General features: G+C 41.2%; 1 protein-coding gene and 1 long non-coding RNA gene across 2 annotated transcripts; both read left to right on the top strand.

Annotated features, from left to right (window-relative positions):
• The first annotated feature begins 1676 nt into the window (after nt 1-1676).
• LOC128460670 (uncharacterized) lies at nt 1677-2802 on the top strand. Its single transcript, XR_008342231.1, has 2 exons — nt 1677-2037; nt 2284-2802. It is a non-coding gene; the product is annotated as an uncharacterized LOC128460670 (long non-coding RNA).
• A 173-nt stretch (nt 2803-2975) lies between these two features.
• LOC128460622 (uncharacterized) lies at nt 2976-10294 on the top strand. The gene is made up of 3 exons (XM_053445865.1): nt 2976-7084; nt 7580-9529; nt 9776-10294. The coding sequence occupies exons 1-2, from the start codon at nt 3020-3022 to the stop codon at nt 9161-9163; spliced, it is 5649 nt and encodes a 1882-aa protein (XP_053301840.1). The 5' UTR covers nt 2976-3019; the 3' UTR covers nt 9164-9529; nt 9776-10294.
• The last annotated feature ends 14547 nt before the right edge of the window (nt 10295-24841 follow it).

Raw genomic sequence — 24841 nt, 5'->3', positions numbered from 1 at the left:
TTTTCTTTCTTTATTTTATTTCCCTCTGTCTTTTTACCTCTCTTTTCCTTTTCCTTGTCTCCGTTACAATGCCAGGCTTCTAAAAGCAATTTCATCCTTTCTGTGCTGTCACGCTCTGCGTTCACAATATCCGATTGTTTGGCTTCCAGTGTAATTTCTACATTTTCAATATATGCTGACTATATTTGAAATATACAGCTTGTGGTGGAGTCTTTAATATGTGAACCTTCCAAATATGGTCTTCAAACTAATTATGAAATGTCATGGTAAAACTTCACTACATATTTGTATTTTTTCTATGAGGAGGATTGTTCATTCCAGTTCCTGCCAGATGTCATTTCAGTGATCAAAATAGTATATCCCCCTCCACACACACACGCGCACGCACGCACGCGCTTCTGGATAACAAACTGAATTTTCCTCCAGATATGGAATATTCACCACATGGAACAGCATTGCAATCTTCTGATATGCCCCAAATATACTAAACAAGATTTAATATAGGGTATACAAATATTTTGCAGGTCATAAATATATAATTACTTCATACTTGATAAAGTGTGAAATGGTTGCTGGATATTTCAGTGTTGGTTGACTGCAGTTTCACTCAGCTGCCTTCTTGGGGTCTCTTCCTCCTCCTTTCCCCTCTCTTTAGAAGTCAGTGGCACGGTCAAAGATGTGCCTGTAAAGTTTAATTAGCAAGCTATGCTAACTTTGACCAACCACATTAAACAGTTACTTAGTTACAGCGTAGCAGCCTAGTTACAAGCAACTGCATTTATCACTCAGCGTTCTATTGGAACCTGTAATATACTATCTGTAATGATACAATCCCTGACGATTTCCTCAAATATTAATATGCACTTACTATCTACAAGCTTGAGGCTCATATGCAAACCAATCATACCTGCTCAATCAATTATTTTCATAAAGTTACAGAACAACTTTACTTGTGTTCATCACACACAACAAATGAGCACCCAGGTGAGAATAGTGGCTACTATTGAGCTATTGAAACTCATATGTACGGGTCACCTGTGTGAAGCACCTTGATGCTGTTTTGTTTTTTCGTTTTTACGAGGCAGGTTTTTAATTAAAATACTATGACCAGAGGCACTGCACTATTTTACATGCATCATTCGCCAGGTGACGTTTTAAATGTCTGCCCTCATCAGGTGCTGATCAAACCCCACTTTCAAGCAGAAAGGCTTTTGGAAGTCAGGTGCGGCAGCATGGAGAGCGATAGTGTCCGCATGAGGAAGAGGCTGGAGGATGAAAGGGTCAAAGCATTTTAACCAAGAGACTGTGACTATGATGTATTAAATCAAAAGGTAATACTTAAGACTTGACCTGCTATCTGGGTTTCAAAGCATTTTTACCAGATACTCTTGCAAGTGACCTACTAAAGTGGTCACCTAAATTTCCCTTAGGATCCGTGAAGTAAGTTTCTATCTATTTATCTATCAATTTATCTATCCATCTATCTATCTATCTATCTATCTATCTATCTATCTATCTATCCATCTATCTAGAGAAAGCTTAAAACCAAGGACTAAATAGCCTCATTTGTCTATTCACATAGCATCTATTTTTGGTTCTTTTGGTCTAATTATCGGTGTACAACTACTGCTTGTGATCACACTTAGAGGGTTATAGGAAAACTATGTGTAGCCCTGTATAACAATCATTAGGATACAGTGCAGAAAGTTCATTATAAATAGACAAGTTCATATTATTAAAAAATAGTAGTTCAATTAAGGTTAAATACGGGATAAAACGTGATACATATAATATACACAGTTAATAAATAGATGTGTGGTCATTGGGCAGTAACAAAGTCACAGCCAATCCATCTAGAAAGGGGAGGGACATGAGGTGCAACGTGTGGGTTCAGCATGCTTTGAGCAGGTGAGAGGGAGAGAGAGATGGTCCGGAGTCCTGGAGGGAAAGTGTCGTGGTTTGGGAAACATTGGAGAGGTGTCTCGAGGTCGACTACTCGTTGTCCTGTTGTGTGCACTTCTATGTTGCCTGCCAAAGGTGAATATATTATGTATGCCTTCAATTGTATGCTGTAACTCCATGTTGTAGTGAAACAGACCGAATGTGAAATGCTATTAGCCACCCGCTAGCATAGCAACACGAGCCACCCGCTAGCATAGCAGCACGTGTTAAATAGCATAGCTTTAGCACTGTTGTTGTTTCAATGCTAAAACGGGATAATCGTTAAGTCTGTATGATTTAGTGTGAAGATTTTATGGCTCAACATAGTATGTGTAATTAAAGGAGACGGACGTCTGTGAAGGGAGAGAAACTGAGATGGTTGCTGCTGGATGGACCCTGTTGTTTTTCTTCTTCTCTGGATTTGTGCCTGTGTTTGGATTGACTGTCATCATCATCATCATCATCACCCCTATCTGAGATTATCATTGCCCTGTTGCTCCTCGTTTTGGACTTGTGAGTATTTAACTGACATGAAATGCACGTGCTTTTATTTTATGCTCTGGATTGAGTGAAGTGGCCACCACAGTTTTCAGGTCTCACCGCACCCGAGCATCATCACAGGCCTGCAACTGAGCCTCAAGGTTATATTTTCTGGAGTGGGCCCACATATGATTTTCTGTTTGTAAATTTAAACTTGAATTGTTTTGTTTGATTCATAGACCTGGGTAAGGTACATTTTTATTTAACATTTTAGAAATTCAGGAACTGTTTACAGCATTTAAAGAAACCCTGTATTTTTTATTTTGTGCATTTATTTTATATGGAAAATAAACACCTGTTGACGGTTTAGATTTTTGTAAATACAGTTGTGGTGGTCGTTAATAGTAATTAGGGGGATTTAAACATTTTTTTAGTGTTAATGAACTCAGGCCCAGGAGATCTGGGTTACATAAATGGAGGCACCACTGGGAAATTATTTTGTTTTATTAACGTAAGATAAATATAAGCCAATCAAAAGTAACTGGACCCCACAACTTTAGAGTATATAATTAAAAGTAATTTAAAACAGAGAACAATAATGGCAGTCACAACAAGCAGTCCATCGCAATTTGAGTTAATTAACTGGTGCAAAGGAGAATCGGTAGATGTAAAACATGCCCTCCTTCTTTATGGAGTGCCTGAAGGTATTTCAAGGGAAGATATTGAAGAAACAGCAGGGACTATCAAAGCCTTAGGAAAAGTTAAAGTCAGAGGCAAAATGTTTCACCCTCAACAACTATCGCTGATGGTGTTATGCGAGTGTCGTGAAGAGGTAGACCCCTCTAAAATTCCCCCCGAGATAATGCCTATAAGTGGCGGAAGGGGTTGGAAAGCTGTCTACTACACAGAGCCTCAGCTTGATAACTTTGAAGAGAAGTTACTTACCTTTTTGCAGAGTGAAGGGAGAACCTTAGAGAACATCCAAGGTCTATGTTCCCCCACCAAAGAAGGTAACAGCAACCCTGAAGACATCATCCGTGCAGTCGGTGATGTTATGAGCAGAACGAACAAACAACCTGACAGCCACCCATACAGACGGCTGCGGACATTTTCTGGGGTCAGTCCCACCCCCACTGGAGAAGAGTCTTTAGACAACTGGCTGGAGCAAGCAAAACTCCTAGTAGAGGAAGGTGAGTGCTCAGACAAAGAAAAACGACGTCGGATATTGGAAAGTCTCAAAGGGCCCGCCTTTGAGATCATTCAAGCTGTGCGTCTGACTCAACCTGATGCTAGCCCCCATGAGTACATAGAGGCTATAGAGAGCATTTTTGGTATAGTAGAGTCCTCAGAAGAACTATATTTGTCGTTTAGAGCCCTCCACCAACAGCCTGGTGAGCGTCTGTCTGAGTTCCTACGAAGATTAGAGAGATCCCTTGTCAAAGTAGTAAAGGGAGGTGGTTTATCTGTTAGCGTTGCCAACAGCGCTCGATTAGAGCAGCTTATTAGAGGGTCCACCTCTGAGATCATGTTGCTTCAGTTGAAAATTAGGGAGCGGAGCAGTAATCCCCCTACATTCCTGAACCTGTTAAGAGAAGTGATGGAAGAGGAAGGTCGCCAGTCAGCCAGACAAAGCCAAATGGCACCCATGCGTCCTCAGCGTGTACGCACCATCCAAGCAGAAAAGGAAAAAGAATCGGAATCAGTTTCTCAGAGTGAACTGCGAGCTCAGATTCAAGAGTTGAGAACACAGTTAGAGGAAAGAAACAACCCATGGCCTCAGCCGCCATCTGATGATTCCTTTAAAGGTCCTACAGAGAAACCAAAACAGAAAAATGAGTCACAGAGTGAACTGCAATTACTGAGGAAACAAGTGACAGCACTAGAAAATAAAATGAGTGTAATGACAGTTAAGTACACATCAGACCCCCCACGAGAACACACACCACAGACTCATCGATACAAAGCAGCTCTAGGCCACAAACCTGCTCCTTTTAAAGTATCCTCTCCCAAAGACAATGATGAGTTTTTCTGTTATAGATGTGGAGAAAATGGCCACATAGCCACCAGATGTAATGCCCCTGAGAACCTCCAGAAAGTCATCAGAAAGCTCATACGCTTGGTGCGAGTTTCCCCTCTTCCCAACAAAGAGAACCCAAAGCCTGCAGCTGAAGAGCATTGTGTAGCTAGAACAAATAAGGTTGAAGTCCCAGAGAACAACACTGACTTACCTGAAGGTCTTGTAGGTCCATCGTTTATACACACCATCAAAGTTAATGATGTGGTCTGCGATGCTCTCATCGACAGTGGGTCTAATGTGACTATTATCTTTGAAAGCTGGTATAACAAACACTTACCAGGTATCCCGATAAAACCCCTCTCCTGCCTTGGACTTTGGGGCCTCGCTGACACAGAGTATCCTTACAAAGGGTATATTGTTGTTGAGATGGAGTTTACTGAGGAGATCACTGGTGTGTCGGGACGTGTAGAAGTGCTCGCCTTGATTTGCCCTGAGCCAAGAAACCAACAACAAACCCCTGTGCTGGTTGGAACTAATACATCCCTGTTCCGCCGCTTATGGGAGCTGGTGAAGACAAAAGGTGACAAGAACACTGTGTACTCCATGAGAATTCAGTCTGTGTACGCCCCTGTTAAAGCACATGAACAGTTAGCCAAGAATGAAATCTTGGGACAGATAAAGTGGAAAGGACCCGGCTCACTTTCTATTGCTCCAGGTGCAAAGTACTATGCAACCTGCAAAGTAGAAAGACAGAGTGCCCCGTCAAAAGACCTTGTGCTGATCGATGCACCCACTGCCCAGTTACTCCCTGCCGGTGTGCTGGTGCAGCCTGGTGTGCTCTCAGACACCGATGTAGACAGCAACAGTTTCACTGTGCTCATTCAGAACGAATCCAAAAAGACAACTTCAATCCCAGTGGGGACCATCATTGCTGAGATGTATGCTGTGGATACAGTTACCCCAATCCAGCCTTCCGACCTCACAGCTGAAACCGTAGACCCAAGTCTCTTTAACTTTGGGGACTCCTCCATCCCTGAAGAGTGGAAGAGTCGGCTTCAGCAGAAGTTGGCTAAAAGGCGGAATGTTTTCTCGCTGCATGAGTGGGATGTTGGATTGGCTAAAAGGGTTGAACACCACATACGCCTGCATGATCCCAGACCCTTCAGGGAAAGGTCAAGGAGACTAGCCCCTGCAGACATTGACGATGTGCGGCGGCACATACAACAACTGCTGGCCGCTGGCATTATCACCGAGTCCCGTAGCCCCTACGCCTCACCGATAGTCGTAGTACGCAAAAAGAATGGGAGTATAAGAATATGTATCGACTACAGGACACTTAACAACCGCACCACACCAGACCAATACACAATGCCACGCATTGACGACGCTTTGGATTCCTTATCAGGCAGCCAGTGGTTCTCAGTCCTAGATCTGCGTAGTGGCTACTACCAGATAGAGATGGCTCCGGAGGACAAAGAGAAGACGGCGTTCATTTGCCCTCTCGGATTCTATCAGTTTGAGCGCATGCCACAGGGAATCACAGGAGCGCCGGCGACGTTTCAGCGTTTAATGGAGAAAGCTGTTGGCGATATGCATTTTCTGGAAGCCCTTGTGTATTTAGATGACATTATCATCTTTGGAAAAACACTTGAAGAGCATGAGCAACGTCTCCTCAAGGTACTTGATAGACTAGAGGAGGTCGGATTGAAAGTTTCTATTGACAAATGTCAATTTTGTCAGCCTCGAGTTAAGTATGTGGGTCACATTGTTTCTGCTGACGGAATAGCTACTGATCCAGACAAATTGGAAGTAGTAAAACACTGGAAAGTGCCCACTCACCTGAAGCCTCTCAAGTCCTTCCTCGGATTTTGCAGTTATTATCGGAGGTTTATTGCAAACTATTCTGCCATTGTCCGTCCACTCTCCGAGCTCACCAAGGGTTATGCCCCCACTTGGAAAGACCCCAATTCCAAAAAGAGTGTTGACCCAAGCAAAGTCTATTTCAAGCCATCAGAGCCATTTGGAGAACGGTGGACTCAAGCCTGCCAGGAGGCTTTTGAGCAGATCCGTGACTGTTTGATCAATGCCCCAGTATTGGCATTCGCTGACCCCACTAAGATTTATATCTTGCATGTGGACGCCAGTATGAATGGGCTAGGCGCTGTCCTGAACCAGGAATATCCTGAGGGCCTCAGGCCAGTAGCTTTTGCCAGTCGCAAGCTTAAAGATTCAGAGCACAACTATCCAGTCCATCAATTGGAATTTCTGGCATTAAAATGGGCTGTCGTGGACAAGTTTCACGATTACTTGTATGGAGCTAAATTTATTGTAAGAACTGACAACAACCCGTTAACATATGTGTTGACCTCTGCCAAACTCAGTGCAGTCGGACATCGTTGGCTCGCTGCCCTTGCCACCTACGATTTCACCATCCAGTATCGTCCTGGGAGGCACAATATCGATGCTGACTTATTGTCTCGACAATACACTCCAGAAGAGGTCAAAGAGTGGACTAGTGTCCCACCTGCTGGCATCAAAGCCCTCTGCAAGCGAGCCTGCATCAGAGAAGAGGCAGATGTGCCTGATAGATTGGTGGATCAGCTGGGAGCTCCCGCCACTGCAGTACCAGAAGCTTATGTGTTCCCAGTGAACTTTAGCATAAACACCCTTGATCAGCTGAGCCCGAAAGATATTCAGGCATCACAAGATATGGACTCAACGATTGGGCCGTTAAAGAAAGCATTCGAGAGCAATAAAGGGCTGACTCGTTCAAAAAGTGATTCGCCCGAGACTGTGTTGTTGCTACGTGAAAGCCGCAAGTTGGAATTAAAGGATGGATTACTCTACAGAGTAAAAGAAAAAATGTGTGGAAAACAGATCAAACAACTTGTCTTACCAGCAAGATACCGCCCAATGGTGTTAAGGTCTTTACATGATGAGTGTGGACACATGGGAGTGGAGCGCACTACCGAACTGATCAAAGACCGATTTTATTGGCCGCGGATGACAGCTGAGGTCGAGCAGTACATTCGAACCTGTGGAAGATGTATCTCTAGGAAGACACTCCCTCAGCATGCCTCGCCCTTGAACCAAATAACAAGTAATGGTCCCTTAGACTTAGTATGTATTGACTTTTTGCAGATAGAGCCGGACTCTAAAGGTGTTGCTAATGTGTTAGTAGTGACAGACAGTTATACACGTTATGCACAAGCATTCACTACGAAAGATCAAAAGGCTATCACTGTTGCAAGAGTATTGTGGGAGAAGTATTTTGTGCACTACGGCCTACCTGCACGGATAGACTCGGATCAGGGCCGAGATTTTGAAAGTCGCCTGATCAAAGAGATCTTGTCCATGCTTGGGGTTCGGAAGTCAAGAACATCCCCCTACCACCCTCAAGGGGATGCACAACCAGAGAGGTTCAATCGAACGCTTTTAGCAATGCTCGGTACCCTGGACACTCTAAAGAAACAGTGTTGGAGTCAACATATCACCTACCTGGTACATGCGTACAACTGCACAAAGAACGATTCCACGGGATACTCACCGTATTATCTCATGTTTGGAAGGGAGGCAAGGTTACCCATTGACATCTGCTTTGGAATCTCACCAAATGGTGAAAGTGAAACCTCCTACCAACAGTACGTTGCCAGGATGAAGAAAGAGCTGCAAAACGCTTACCAGTTGGCATCTGATTCTGCTACAAAAAATCATCTGAAAAACAAAGCACGATATGACCAGCGTGTGAGAGACTTACCTTTAGAGAAAGGTGACAGAATCCTCATTCAGAATATGGGTCTAAAAGGAAAGCATAAACTCCAAGATCGATGGAAATCAACACCGTATGTTGTCCTGGAGAAGTTGCCTAACCTGCCAGTTTACAAGGTCAAACCAGAGCATGGTACAGGTGTAGTCAAAACTCTCCATCGAGACCACCTGTTGCCCATCGGTTACATGGTCAGGATGTTTAACCCCTCAGATGATACAAACTCTGTTCGGAGACCTGTAACAAGAGCTCAACTTACCCGGAAACGTCAAAGTACCAAGTCTACTGACAAAGTAGAAGAAAGTGACACAGAGTCGTCAAGCTCAGAGTTTGAAACTGTCCCCAATCCTCCAGATTTTGATGTGGTTGAGGTCAGGAGACAAATGGACATTGTGAATCACCTTGTGGAAAATGAAGAGAGTCAGAGTTTTGAAGAGAGTGAAAGCTCAGAAGAGGATGAAAATCCTGTGGTGGAACCAGAAAATCAACAACTCACAGAAACAGAGTATGAGGAACCCCATGAAGATGCTGCAACTCCTCTATCAGACTCTGATGTCCCAGACACAAATGATGAACCTGTGGAAGAACGACATTTAGAAGAGGGAGCGAGCTCGCCTCAGTTAAACAGAGCCAGAAGGGATAAAGCCGCTAAAACAGCAAGAAGTGAAAGTGAAAGGTCTTCTACAGTCCGGAAATCTCTGAGAAAACCAAAACCACCTATGAGATTGACCTATGAAAAACCTGGTTACCAGTCCTGTGAACCAGTTACCATCATGCACCATGGTATGGTTATTCAACTCAAGTTAAACCCTCCAGACCAAGACAACGAACCAAGGAAAAAGTGCAAAACATCAAAAAGGTTCATGGAGGAGGAAGAGAAAAGAAATCACCCTTCCAAGTTAAAGAGGGACAAAAGGTGTGATGAGGACATCTACACATTCAGAAGAGGGAGGGTGTAGCCCTGTATAACAATCATTAGGATACAGTGCAGAAAGTTCATTATAAATAGACAAGTTCATATTATTAAAAAATAGTAGTTCAATTAAGGTTAAATACGGGATAAAACGTGATACATATAATATACACAGTTAATAAATAGATGTGTGGTCATTGGGCAGTAACAAAGTCACAGCCAATCCATCTAGAAAGGGGAGGGACATGAGGTGCAACGTGTGGGTTCAGCATGCTTTGAGCAGGTGAGAGGGAGAGAGAGATGGTCCGGAGTCCTGGAGGGAAAGTGTCGTGGTTTGGGAAACATTGGAGAGGTGTCTCGAGGTCGACTACTCGTTGTCCTGTTGTGTGCACTTCTATGTTGCCTGCCAAAGGTGAATATATTATGTATGCCTTCAATTGTATGCTGTAACTCCATGTTGTAGTGAAACAGACCGAATGTGAAATGCTATTAGCCACCCGCTAGCATAGCAACACGAGCCACCCGCTAGCATAGCAGCACGTGTTAAATAGCATAGCTTTAGCACTGTTGTTGTTTCAATGCTAAAACGGGATAATCGTTAAGTCTGTATGATTTAGTGTGAAGATTTTATGGCTCAACATAGTATGTGTAATTAAAGGAGACGGACGTCTGTGAAGGGAGAGAAACTGAGATGGTTGCTGCTGGATGGACCCTGTTGTTTTTCTTCTTCTCTGGATTTGTGCCTGTGTTTGGATTGACTGTCATCATCATCATCATCATCACCCCTATCTGAGATTATCATTGCCCTGTTGCTCCTCGTTTTGGACTTGTGAGTATTTAACTGACATGAAATGCACGTGCTTTTATTTTATGCTCTGGATTGAGTGAAGTGGCCACCACAGTTTTCAGGTCTCACCGCACCCGAGCATCATCACAGGCCTGCAACTGAGCCTCAAGGTTATATTTTCTGGAGTGGGCCCACATATGATTTTCTGTTTGTAAATTTAAACTTGAATTGTTTTGTTTGATTCATAGACCTGGGTAAGGTACATTTTTATTTAACATTTTAGAAATTCAGGAACTGTTTACAGCATTTAAAGAAACCCTGTATTTTTTATTTTGTGCATTTATTTTATATGGAAAATAAACACCTGTTGACGGTTTAGATTTTTGTAAATACAGTTTTGGCGGTCGTTAATAGTAATTAGGGGGATTTAAACATTTTTTTAGTGTTAATGAACTCAGGCCCAGGAGATCTGGGTTACATATGATTATCATTATTTTTATATTAATGAAAGATGTAGTGTGAACGCACTCAGTGATGAATTCACTCAGAATTATCACTTCACTCTGCAGTTCACCTCAGCTATGTGGAGTCTTTAAGTTATTTTTAGCTCATTGTTTTGGTTTTACCATCCTCAACTTCACTGTTCCCGCCAGGCAAGTAGCTAGAGAACATAGTGGAGCATTTAGCCACTAAAGATTCAGATATCATGCCCAGAAGACAGTAGAGAACTTTTCATGTCATGGTAAATATTTAAGGTGATAACATAATTATGTACCTGAGTCATTTCAGTGATACTTGCATAATGGAAGAAAAGGGGAATGGGCTACTGATTATTTAAATGCTACCTGACAAGACAAATTAATAGTTTTATCTTTGAAGGTTGTTAACTGACCCTGTGGATCTAGACCCAGTGATCAAGTTGAAAGATACATCTGCAGACATCTGGGTTCAACTTCACAATCTAGCAGAGAAACCATCCAAAGAACAGTAAATCATTACAGAAAAATTACAGAAAACATGTAGCTAAGTCAAACTAAATCTGTAATGGTCCGCAAAAACGACTATCATTTGATAAAATTTATTAACCATTCAGAATAAATGATCTAGAAACATCTTGGTTTTCAGAAGACGGCGCTCTGAAATAATTCTCACCCTGCTTAACACTTACAATTTGCTGATGGGGTCTAAATTGAGTGTGAAAAACCTAATCATCTCGACTGCCCCCCCACCATTTACCGAAAGCAGCGAGCTACACGGATTAATTCAAACAAAAGTCTTATTATCACACAGCCAGAGAAATGGGGGATTGCCTCATAGCTCAAATATATTCAAAGAAAAGACACTTCCGAGTAAGAAAGTTAGTCTCTGAATCCGCAAGGCCTCACACCATATTTTTTACTTTTAACAAATGAATAAATATGTTCAATTTAGCTTTTATGAAATCAGTGAGACTGGTGGTGTAAATGACGAGATATTATTATTGTATAATATGGGTGTTTTTATCTTTGGTGGTGTATGTAGTAATTTTGGCCGAGTTATAGTGGAGTGAAGACGAGACAGTTGAAATGCAAGAAAACACATCAACCAACTTCACGGAGGGCCACCATCTTCCTTTATTCTTCTATTCTGATTTGTCGTAAAAAAAAATCCCCGCTAATTTTGGTGAAATTAGACCAATTCGTGCCATCTTCTTTAACCAACAAGTTTGTTACTTCAAAGAGCTTTACTTTCCCCTTAAATAACCTTTCACTGAACAAAAAGGGGACGCATGGTGAACAGAACAGCAGGTAGGAAATGAAGAGAAAACACAAGAGCCATTGTCACTAAATTATCGGTTGTCAGCTACTGCAGTTTACCAACTATCTCTGAGAGTAGCCACTACATCACCAAGCCTCTGGCCACACACATTTCCCATGTGTGAGCAAATCGCTTTGTGGAGTAATCATCCTTCTACACCTCTTCTCCACTGATGCCATCGCGTTGTATTGCTCTTCCCATATTGAACGGGTTTCTTGAAGCAGTTTTTTTGTCAGCAGCCAATATAGTTTCTAATTTGACATTTTCTTCTGCCTTGTTAAAAACACATTTTCAGTGGTGAGATACTCTGTGGGTGTACTTTACTATAGCAGCTTGTTGTGTCTCCGTTTATTTTGTGGGGTGACTGTTTTAGTGTAAATTAGCAGAATTAAAACTGTAGCACTCCTTCTCTGGCTTCCTAAACAATCGTTTACTGTTTGAACACACAGACAATTATAATTACGAATGAAACGCAATGTTAAATAACAATATCATGTCAATTGGCAAGGAAGGTTGAATAAGGGAAGGACATGGATCACGGCATTTGTAAATTGTATCGTAACACGTGGGGAATCACAGTTATGTAGTAAATAGTCCCCCTGGGCTGTTAATCAATGTGCAAATGTCTCATTTGTAATGTAGCAACCTCTATGACCTACATCACTAGAAACTGACATGTGACAGCTTGGACGGTCGGAGCTGTTACCCATTTTGACGAATGTAAAAAAAAAAAAAAATCCGTTTTTTACTAACAATTGATGAGGTGAACTACAATAGATACCTTCCAGTTAAATATCTGTAAAATGCCAAGGAAGCTTTGCTCAATGAAAATGATTCTGTTCGTACTCTGCGTCCCTCGTAAGCCACTGGTAGCCATTTCCAGGTTTTCTGGGAGAGTGCGGTTGAGACGGTTGCCTCGCACTTCTCCAAGATGCTATGCTCACACGTTAGAGTCACGCTGAATGATTTGTCAAATTTGGGCCTTACTTATTCCAAAGTGAGCACTAACAGCTGGACATACAGCGGCGAAAAAAATCACATCTTGGTAGCCTCCCACGTCCCTGGACAGTTAATGTCAACGGAGAGAAGAATTTAGTAATAGAGGCTTAGTATTCTTTATCAATAAACTTTTAACAATGATATTAAGAGCCAGTGGCTGCATCAAGAGGACGGGGAAGGTGGTCAGGATGTCAGTTATTCCCAAAAATAAAGTTAACTTGAATTTGTCATGATTTTCTGCTCAAGACTGCTTTGCTTGCTAGTGTCTTCCATTTTCAAAGGAAAAACGCATACCATTGCTGGCTTATTTTACCGATGGGTCGAGAGGGCATGCGATGTGAGAGCCGCTGGATTAACTACTTCAGACAGTCTATAGTTCAAATACAAACTTTTCCCCCATGTTTGAATAAACGTTTGAATTTTCGAACAAAACGAGACATCCCTGTTACGTGGGTGTATTTTTATACTTTAGCAAGGAATTAAAAAATTTGATTTAAAAAAAAAAAAAAGATATGGCTAACTTGTTAAGTAAAGCAATACAATACCTGTGGCACAAAATATGAGGGAAACAAGAGCAGTCCCAAAATCCAGTCAACATTGACTATCCATTGGAACATTTACGATCCTCTCAGTTTATGGAGTTTATTGTACATAATTATAATAATACGTTTTTCTCATGTATTATTTTAGAAAGTGACACTTGTGTTGACTTGTTGTTGAATACGGTGGAGGTAGTGAATATGTGAACCCATCTGTGAGAATTAGATTTAAAGCTTTCATTAGTCACTGTGCACTGAGTGATCTCAGACATGTTCATGTTCATTTGCTTGTCATGCTTTTTGAGGGGCACATCCAAATATCTCACGCTGTAATCACGAGCCATTTAGCTTGACTATTAACCAGTCCCATTGACCCATCCTTTCCATTATGAAGCCCTGCTCTGCATTAACCTCTCCGCATCTGTACACATTAACCTTTGCTGGTATTATTACATATGCTAATCCGGTTAGCGGGGCTGCCATCGACATCCACCCTCTCATTTTGCCTCCTGATTTACTTACTCACTCCCTCCATCTCCTTCTTTCCACTCCAGCACACAGGCCATAGCTTCGGAGCTCAGAAAGTCATCATTTGATAGCCTCTGGGCTGTGCTTATCTACTCCACAGTCATCAGACAATATTTCTCTCAGTTATCTTCCCTCCCTCCATCAATCCATCCATCTAGGGCAGCTCACTCACAAACTGATGATTTACCCTGGATGATACACTGAAAAGAGATGATCTGTCGGTGGAGAATGTGCTTCTTTTGGGGCCAAACAGTGTTACTTCATGATGTGCCCTGCAATACGATTCCTTCTTATAGTTTGTGTTGGTTCAGAGCAGGGTGCAGTGATGGTGGAGAGACGGTTTGCATGTCAGCAAGTATCTGCCCTGCTTGAAATGTCCTTGAGCAACACAACAAATCCCTTTAAGTCCCGGCCAGTTGTGAATGCAAAAATAAACAGAGCAGACTTTGTGCTTACAAAGTAGCGAAGAGGCAGAGATGCAACAAACAGTGCACTCCAAGTAAAGCGAAAAAAGCTGCTCTTTGGATGCAAAGAACTAACCCTGGCCTCCAAGACTTCTTCCACGGCCTCAAAAGGGAACATATATACCGGTGCTGAGATGAGCATGGCCATTCCACCAAAAATACCTGGATGCATTTTCTTTTTTAGGGATTGGCAATGTCAGTCAGTCAGTCAGTCAGTCAGTCAGTCAGTCAGTCAGTCAGTCAATGGTTCAGTTCACCACTGTGGTCCATATTGAAGTAGCAACTACTTAATGGACTACCATGAAATTGTGTGCTGACATTCATGGTGCCCAGAGAACGAAGCCTAGTGATTCCATGACATCTCCTCTAGGCACAACGACATACCTGTCTTTGGTTTCTATTGAAAAATAGATATAGCACAGATATCATACAACTCAGAATCTAACTGAATGCTGATAAATATGTAAATATATGCAGGAAATAGGGCTGCCCTTGTTAGACATTAGAGTATGTGTAGTAATTAGGAATCTAACGGCCGTGTGCGTCGCAGAACATCTTGCTTTTCAATTCAGCCGCCCTGTTATCAGGTTGGAGCAGCCACACTGCCCACAGGAGACGCACTGCTCTTCCAGAGATTCAGGGTCTTCTCTCACCACAATTTGTCTATATCTGGCGATTATGTAAAAAACCTAATTATACGTACCACTTCCTACACCCATTTCAGCTGTAGCGTTTCTGTTGACTGAACCCATTCATTTGTTTTAACAAGGCCCTTATTGTGAAATATTAACAGGAGCAGAGCAGGCACAGCATCATACCGTAGAGTCCAAGCACATAGGCCTAGTTTTATTTTGGGAAATACAATAGTCAACATCCTGCAATTTCTGGTGTGTGTCTGTCAACATGTCTTTATGTAGATGTATTAATATGGGAACATTTTATTTGTTTTATACATTTTTTCGGTCTTACTCTTGTCAGATTTGTTTTTATACACTCCTTGTTTTATCTCCGTAATATCCCATAATTCTATTTGTTCTCGATCTGCCACAGTTCGGCTCTGTCCCAATTCTTTCGGTTCTGTTTTTATTGCTCTCTGAAGCACTTTGTAACGTTCCTTTTTGAAATGCACCACACAAATAAAGATTTATTGTTTTTAGATTTATTATGATTCAGGAAAAAGCAAGTGGCTTGGTCACTCACTCAGTCAACCCTGGCCCCATTTCCCATCCACGGTCCCTTTGTTGTTGAAGTTGAACCCTCCCTCTCTCTGCCGAGTGGCTTCAGTCCTCTCCCTCACTCACTTTGAGATCAAAATCAATGATCTCCCACAGAGCTGTAATCAATCGCCTGGCTCCCCCTGCAGAGTAAGAGAGGGCCACAGGAAGCTCACTCATTATTTGTGTTTGTCACAGACTCTTTTGTGATGACATCAGAAGGACATAATTTAGGAAAAGAACTGGAGCAGAGACAATGTTGACTTGTGAGCACCTGCTACTTACACCATTTCCCACACCACTGAGATAAGACGTGCTAAATGGTACAGAACATAAGCTGGTTGCTTGATTGTAGAGCCGCTAAAAATAAACAACGTTATGATCACAGCTTGATGAGTACTTTTAATGAAAGCATCGACTTTAATATCGTACTATAAATGGAGGTATGCGCGTGTCTGCCTGACTTTCTCAACAACAGGTCATCCAATCAACTTCAAATGTTGCTGACATATTGCTAAAGACATAAGCGCAGGGTCGACTAAGAATATATTTGCATGCGCAGTTGTTGAGAAAATCTATAATACAGACGGAGTTATTTAAACCCTTGTTGTTCACTAATATTTTTACAGTTCAAAGTCAAACGATCCTCAAAAGTCACATCATTAGTGATGGGAGCCAGGTTTTAAAGCTCCACTCCCTCAGAGAGCCATTCATGGAACAGCTCATCGTTCTTTCTATTCTTGCTTTCTTTCTTGCTTTCTTTCTTTCTTGCTTTCTTGCTTTCTTGCTTTCTTTCCTTCTTTCGTGGGGGGTTCTAGGTTTTGGTGTGAAATAATTACCATAATTAGAATCAATATTAGACATCACATCAGTTTCTTTTTGCATGAGTGACCAAGATTCAGAGGCACTAAACGACTTATATTGCGAGACCTACTGTCAATTAGCTGCATCGTAAACATTACACAACGTGGGGCCATATTAATGTAATGAATGCGGGGGAGAAGTCCTGCCGCCCCGTCTTTTGCAGCGACGGAACTATTGTGTTTTCATTGTTCACAAAAAAGGGAGTGGCTTGGCTTTAGAGCAGCAAAATTTGGCCACGATTATTAACGAAACCTTAAGTTCATGTCGCCTACAACTCGGTTTCTTTCCTTCTTACCAAGGAGCTGTTTAAAAGAATCAGATTGTTCGTGAACAACACATCACTGGATATTATATCATATATCATATAGATATCATTGTCACCATTCAGGTAACAGGAATACTGTACGTTTGCCATCCACACTACACCAGAGAAAGTGGTAATTGGGAACTGCTGCTGGCCCCATTTTCGTTTGAAAACTCGTGGGATGCATTTAAGTCTGGATGGGCCGAAATAGAGATGTTTGGAGATGATGATGTTTCACTGACAACTACTTGCTGATAAGGTTTTTGTTGTAACAACATAGCCTTGGCTGATTTGTCAGGTATCACAACTAATGCCAGTTTCTCCCTGAAGAAAAAAACTGGCATTAGCATCGGCTACCAGTCGAAAACATAACGCAGATAATCATTTATAGGTGTTGTTGATCCTGTTGTCTTTGCAGTAATGCATTTAAATTCTGCATTTTACAATGATACAACTGTATACGAGCTATTATTCGAGCTAGTCCTGTTTACACCAGCACGTGCATGCCCAGTGTATGTGAGCAGTCACGTGTGTTTTTAGTTGTGTTGCAATGGAGAGGAATTCAAACTGATACGAAGAAAACATTGACAAAGATCCTTTTAGTCTCAAAACACACAAATGAAAACCTAGTAACGTGGATGTAGTCGTAATGGCTCCATTGAGATGCGGTTGATGCATTTCACTGTTTCACCACCAATGTTCACTTCACTCAAGGAAAACTTAAACGGATCACCACAGTCACCAGGATACATCCAAGTTATTCTATTCTCATCTGTAAAAGGATTGTACACTTTGCCTCGCACTACTTCAGGCACAGTGTTTGTGGATATATGCAGCTGTATGGCAGCGCTGGTTATTATACACACACACAGCAGTCATTCTTGTTAATTCACCTCCATTGTGCATCCTGTATTTTATCTCTCCTGCTGCCGGCTGAATGTCTTGTGTTAGCGCAGCAGTCCTGCGGAGTAACACAGACATAATGGAAACAACAACAGATATAAAACAGTTTCCTCGGCTCCTTTTAAGTCACACAGGGGTCACACAGCTGTACGGCTCCACCAGCGTGAAGTTTTCAAAAGCAGGTAAGAAACACTGGTGAACATAAAAGCCTTTTTCAGTGGATGTGCTTCAATGACTTCCTGCAAGGCTGTGAGTAAGGCTTCTGCATTTGTTCAAACTATGTATGAAGAAGGGTAGGTTGCTGCATACAGTGCTGGTATCGTGGGGAAGACATTTTATCCTGCTCACTAACTTAAGGCTAAAAGTTACTGTTCTGCTCTATCTTCTGACATTCACCCTGAATGCCTGGACCCATTTTGTTATGAAACACTCTTTGTTTCCTTCTCTTGACTCTACATTGCTGTATTTGACTGAATAACCAAGCAAGTGAGTGATGCAACATTGGCTCAGGAAATTTCGAGAGCTAAGGCCATTTTGCACTCATGCAGGGGGAAATTGTCAGTTAAAGAGACAGAGGTATTGTTTCCTCCTGCACCACCACCAGCCTCATTAAGTGGAAGAACTAGAATGGCACTCAGTAGAGCACAGCCCCGACAGTCCTTAAATTCAATCAAGCTGCACCAAAGTGCCCACACTCAAAGATGTCATTTTCTTAAATACGCCTTGTTCTTTTCTTCAAGATCCAAGAATTACTGAACCTGTGTAACGTCAAAAGGGGTTTAAAATTTAAATACACCAATCCTTCCACCATGTTCGAAGAAAATCAGTTCAGCAGATCGTCTGTTAATAATCCTGCTACACAAATAGCAATGACAGCTGAGCCTCCTTGGCAGAGCATGACCCATGATTCATCCAGTCAATGCAGAGAGGAGACTAGACACAAATTTACATCCGTCATCCCGGGCATCAAAAACTCTAAACGCGCCTGACCTTCGACTTGAAACATTTGAACTCGGGCGTCAAGTTCTCATGATGATGTTGCGTCATCCAATCAGAGCTGAGAATGAAACTCAGCGGACCCCGTCCTGGCACTGACCCGAGCAAGATGATGATCAGACCGGTCACTGCTCAGCCTCAGGTAGCGCTGGAAACGACAGTCATCCACCCAAAGCTCCTGTAGAAGCCGCTGGTAACATGTACAACACAGCAACTTGATCGCTTCAGCCAGGAGTCCTCCTCTCTCCTGGAGGAGATTAGGTTTAATCTTCTTCTTTTTTTTTGATGCTGTAAATACGGGGTGAAAGCTTAGTCTTGACAGATGAGTTGGGACTCAAGTAAATTTAGAGCTCGACTTAGCAAGTGGTCTACTGGCTTATTGTTTTTCTAAAAGGCAAATATGCAGTCATTTCAAGATGACTTAACACACTTTAGGATAACAGCGACCATGACTAATGAATCAAGCTGCTTTTTGATAACTTTTTGCATTATCATATATTATAATATTTTGGTTTGTTACTTTGGTTAAAGGCATCTTTGTTTGCTACTGGCACTGCTGAATAAAATATAAAGTAAAAATCTACTGCTGCATTTAAGCTCTTGATTAATATCATATCTAGCAATTATATCGTCAAACAAACAGCATGTGTGGTTCCGTTGTGTACTTGTCTGCTGAGAAATAAGGGAAAGAAAGCTGTAAGCGCATAAATGTGCCTCATAAAAACAAAAGCCTCCCAAGGTTTGTAAGCATGGATTCCTGCAATAAAAAGGGTTCAGTTTGCCATTATTGATGAAGAAGGGATTATTTTAGCTTTATTCTCCATGAGAGATTTAGCTCTTATTTCCGGCTTTGATGTTTCAGAATTTTTGTGAAAAAAAACTTTAATGACCACTCTCGAGAAATTCATTAAAATAATCTCATTTAAATTGTTAATGAAGCCCTAAAACTAGGTACAGTTACAGTTAATGATGACTAACCTTATCTTTATGTAATTTGGCTTTCAAAATTAAATGGAAGTTTGAAGAACTGATATTCCTCGATGTACCCTAGAAACTTCAAATAATACCTTCTATATATTTTCTTTATATGTTCGAAGTTAAGTTTTCACATGTGTGTTTCAATAAAAAAATGATGAAAAGAATAGTAGGCCCACAGAGAAGAAAGAGGAAGGCGCTCTGTCACAACTCACATCTTTCCCTCCTCTGCAGTTAATTAAGGACCTCAGCCGCACATGGCTTGGAATTAATTGTCTTGAATTAACGGTCCTCATTACTGTCGAAAAACTTGTCAGTTTATTTCCATCTTTTCTCTTTCAATTTGTTTCATTTTTTCATCAATGCGTAACTTGCTCACTCACTGTTCTTGTATGTGTGTTTTCCGCGCTGTGCATGGATTCATTGCTCATCCACCCACTTTACACTCATTTCTCTCCCTTCAAATTGTCACCTTGAGTTTCAGCTGATAGCTTCATGCGAGTTGGCCCACAAGTTAGTGTCACAGTGGATCTTGTGTAAGTCATGGTTCGGCAGCACACGTTTGTTTCTGTCGAGATGCAAAATAGATCTGACTTCTGATTGTTTCTTTCTCAGATAATTACACTGTTTGTAAAGTTTGGTCCAAATCTAACAATATGATTTCCTCACACCCAAGTAGTTTAGGGTTCCTTATTTATTTCAGCCACAGGAGCAATATAGTGATGCTTGGAGCTATATGCTAATGTCAGAGGGGTCTAAACACTGCAATACCCATGAGTCTGGGCCCCTGCTGTTATCAAAAGGCCAGTAGGAGCCATAAATTAGAGGGGAACTAAAAGTTTTTCGATTCCCCTAAAATTGACCCAGATTCTATCAGTCAACTTATTTAAGTAGCTTCCGGGCCATTACTGCAGCAAAACATTTGTGTGATTATATGTGTATCTCAGTGTACTGAGACTTGTTAATGTGCAGACATCTGTGAATGAAAACACAAATTTGTTTGGTTTAACCCATTGAGACCGAAAGTACAAATAAAACGTGCTCAAAAACCTAAGCATAGTTTCGTAACAACCTCGTAAAACCTGAAGACAGAATTTCTCAGCCTCTGACGTAGATAGAGATATAAAATAAACTCTTTTCCTAGTTTAAGCATTTGTCTTTCATCGTAGATCATTGGCTTTTCCCCAAATTGCATTAATGTTCTTTAAAAAAAAAAAAAAAAAAGACCAACGGAGAACCCCCTTCTTCCTCAAACTAGTCTCTTACCAACTGAGCCTTGTTCAGCAGGTGAGCAGGAAGATCACCTGGGTCGGAATCTCATTGTAATTTTTCCGTGATTATTTCAGCAAATCACGATGATTTCATCAATCACATGTCTTAAAAACAATGACATCATTGATGTGATGCAAACATCTTATTCGCCTCTCAAGAAGCTCCCAAATGTCACGCCCTTCCTGAAAGGTATATACACGCATATGTTGCTGACAATCCATCATATATTTGAATCTGAGTGACAGTGCTGGGCTGATGGATAACTAAAAGTCTGGAAAAGCCTTGTGGCCAAAGCACAAAATGCATCTTACCAAACTGTTGCCAGAAGGAAAGGGATGAGTTGAAAGCTATAAGAGAGCAGAGATTTATCTGGCCTCTCCTATTTCCATCTCTGCCCTCTCCTCTAACACCACTTCCACCTGCTTCTCTCGCCCAGCACAGTCCCCCCAGCAAGAGGAATGTCCACTCTGCAGTTATGTGGGCTGATATGGCCGCACAACGATTTTTATTGGCCCAATAACGCTGTGGCTTAATAAGTGTAATCTGTCCACGAGCCCAAAGGTTAAAGCCCGGCAATACATCAGTGTCCCACCGCTATATTGCTGATCTGTAATTGCCTTGCTGGTGGCTTAATTGTGGGGGTGTACGTGGAGATCATTTGGAAATGATCCATCACTTAGTACTGTAATAATGAGTTTCCAATGGTTGGCTGGGCTGAGGCAGCCTCCCCTGCTCCCCACAGAGGGAGTTGTTGAACCAGAGAGCTGCACTGTGTGCTGAGGTGCAGCAGAGTGGAATCGTACCATCGAGACTGTGCGTGTGAACAGGAGTGTAGGTTAGGTTTGTTTATTTGTGTGTGTGTGTGTGTATGTGTTAGTGTGTGTGCGTGCGTGCAGGCATTACTCACTGCACCACTCTTAATCAAACCAGCTCTATCCCCTTGCGTCCTTTAATTTGTAAGTACAAACCTGAGCTGCATAGGAATCAGGATAAAGTCCGTTCGTAATCCATGAAGCTGCATCACTTTAAATCATTATGAGAGTTAAAATTTAAACTCCCTCTATTCTCTCTCTTTATTTTCTACCTCTCCCTGCTGTGAACTGTCAAATAAATCCAAAGTGCCCATGTCTGGAAAAAAGAAGACGAAGCAGGACAGCTACTTTAAGCATCCTGCCTCCGGGATGCAGCTGAAACTCATTTCTCAGCAGATGTCGGCCTCATTCCCCGCCACCAAACACCACTGCTACCATTTACCCAGTGGACACACACAGCTCGCCAATTTGCAATTTTCATGTTTTAAATGTCAACCTGCAGTTGATTATGCAGTCTGCGTTGCCATTAAAGCTGAATCTCAAAAGAGTTAAATGCACTTTGAGCACAAAGGTTAGAAGGTGCCATTTTTGAAAGGCTCCCATTTACATGATAAAGAGCACACACTGTCTGTAATCAAACAAGGCGGCCGTCGCCACGTGGCCTCACACACAACACAGAGTGTAAGGTGGGCAGTATGAGCTGGTGAGGGAGAAATCTTTTCTTTTTTTCGTTTTTCCGGTTGGAACTTTATAACATGACAGTTAGAGATGAATGGGATGTCAGGACAAAAACGCCACGAGAGCTTAGGGGTGGTTGATTGAAGTTTCTGCTGTCATTGTGAAATATCGATGTGAGACTGTGTCTCCAAGAATTCTCTGTATCTGTGGATTTACAATGCGGAGCGAGAAAGTTGTCTAGTGTCGACTCTGACTAAAGCAATTTACATTTGCTGGATGCTCCCCACAGCAGAGAGCCATGCTATGGGGACAGTCCTGCTGTAATGAGATGTGTTGCTTTGTTTGCAGCGATATATGATCATCTGCCCATGTTTTGTTATGTAGTCAGAAATGTTATTTCACCAATATTTTTCCTTTACAGTCTCATCTGCTGACTTCAGTGCAAATTATTTTCCAAGAGGCAATGTAAAGAGTGACCTAGAGCTGAACATAAGGAACTGCTCTCTTATTACCTTCACTTCCTTGCATTTATATAGTTTAAGTATGAATTTATATGTGTAATTGTACATTAAATAAACATTATGCAAGCAATATATATACACAAATATAGAATTATAATATAGAATTTAAAAATATGAAACATTTACTGTTTGTGAAATATAAAGTTTATATTAGTTATATATTTGAATATATTTTTTTTTTTGGAATTCATCATTTTAGGGGCAAAGTCATTTGGCCTCTGGTGTCATAAAGATTTTGTGAAATAAAAGGATTTGGAGATTATAAACAAATAAATCAACTTTCTGATTCTTCAGATTATTATTCACTTTTAACAACATGTGTCCGGTGTTTTTCTTGCACAAAAAAGGTCAATTGTGTCATAATTCTTAGAAGAAATTACATCCAATTTTCAGAATCCAGGGTTTCTAACAATAAATTCAATCTATGGTGGTAATGGGCAAACACTTGCACGTGCATGAAGGTCTCACGCGAAAGAGATTCAGAGTGACTGGTGCATAGACTCAAGGCTGAAGGAGAAGTTCTCACAGGAGAACTGTATTGCATGCTTCAACTGCAGCTGAAACACTGAGGTCTGACTGTCTGCATGGACGGTAAAAACATTATGGACCATAGCACGAGCACACAGCAGCTCACGGTAGTGCAAGCACATGGTAGCACGCAAATCGCATCAAGTCAGAGCTGTCATGTTTTTATGAGAAGTGTAAAAAAATTGGGTTCATTTTGAAACTGTGGCATGACAAATTAGAATATGGCGGGCTGCCCCAGTTCAAGTTCTGAATAGATCAGATACCAATTAGTAGATAACAAGGTGCCCTATACCTTGCTTACCTGTATTTGGGTCCTTCCATTGCCAGTTCTTCTTCTCAGTCGGCCTCTAGTTTTTCAATTCACCCTAATGTTGTGTGAAGCTAGCGTGCACATGCTCACTACCCATCCAACTGCAAAGACAGCTGTGATTCTACCGACGCTTTGAAAACAACCTTGAGATTCAGACAGTGGCAGGGACACAAAGGCCTTAGGGCATCGCTGTCATGACTGCTGGGAAATTCCTACTTTGGTCCTCTCCCACTCAAACAGTCATAGTTAAATTTAGCTTTTCCTTAGTGTGAAATTCAATCGTATAAAAATATTGAAGTTAACATGACACTGGAATATAAAAAAAATAAAACCATCTATCTGAGTTTATTTCATTGGAAGTGTTTTCAAAAGTCAATTATAAGTTGGACAACTTCAAAGACTCCCCCCCCCCTAAATATAAATATATTTTAGGGTTCACAAAGTCAATTAGAAAATTTAAGTGTACCCAGTAATCTGAAAATTCAACGGCTAAAAGTCAAATCATATATTCTTGCTGTGCAAAGTGTCTTGGTCAAGTTCAGACGCTAAACATCAAGGATAAGACTTAACCTTTTACCATAATGCAATCAAATACAACAACACTTCTAACCATGAGCTCAATAACCAACATAAACTAGAGTTATCACCTTCTGACAGCGTCAACAAAGACTGGGAATTTATAGGGGCGCACTGAGGTACAGTTTATGGCAGAGCTGATGTATTGGATTGTATTAAATGGTATGGGTGTGTCTAATAAAGTGGGCAATGAGTGTTTGTTACATTATTTTTGCAATTTGTTATTTTGTTATCACCTAGTGTCAGTAAGTGAACATAACAATAACACCATCACATGTCACTACATTAATAGAATTATAAATATATTGTACATCCTAAATATAAAAAAAATGATAAAAGGCATATGGAAATCAAACCAACCGGTAATGGAGTGAAATACTTTGCTCATATAATGATATCTGTATAATTTCTATAGATGTATATAATAGAATATAAATGTGTCCCTTTTCTGAATGTCTGTTGGTGAAAATAACAATAATATCATAAAAGTTAATTAAATCAAAAACAACACTAAATTTAAAATGAGCATAGTCAGAGACATCATGAAGAGAAATATATATCACAGTCAAGATAATGATCAAATATAGTTGTGTTTTCCTCATTTTTACAGCTCCAACTAGCCGTCCCATTTTACTGTATAAGCACAAATAGACAAGC

Source organism: Pleuronectes platessa, chromosome 17 (assembly GCF_947347685.1).
Source record: "Pleuronectes platessa chromosome 17, fPlePla1.1, whole genome shotgun sequence".
Lineage (NCBI taxonomy): Eukaryota > Metazoa > Chordata > Actinopteri > Pleuronectiformes > Pleuronectidae > Pleuronectes > Pleuronectes platessa.
Note: the sequence above shows the minus strand (reverse complement) of the source record. Positions and strands in the feature narration are given on the sequence as shown.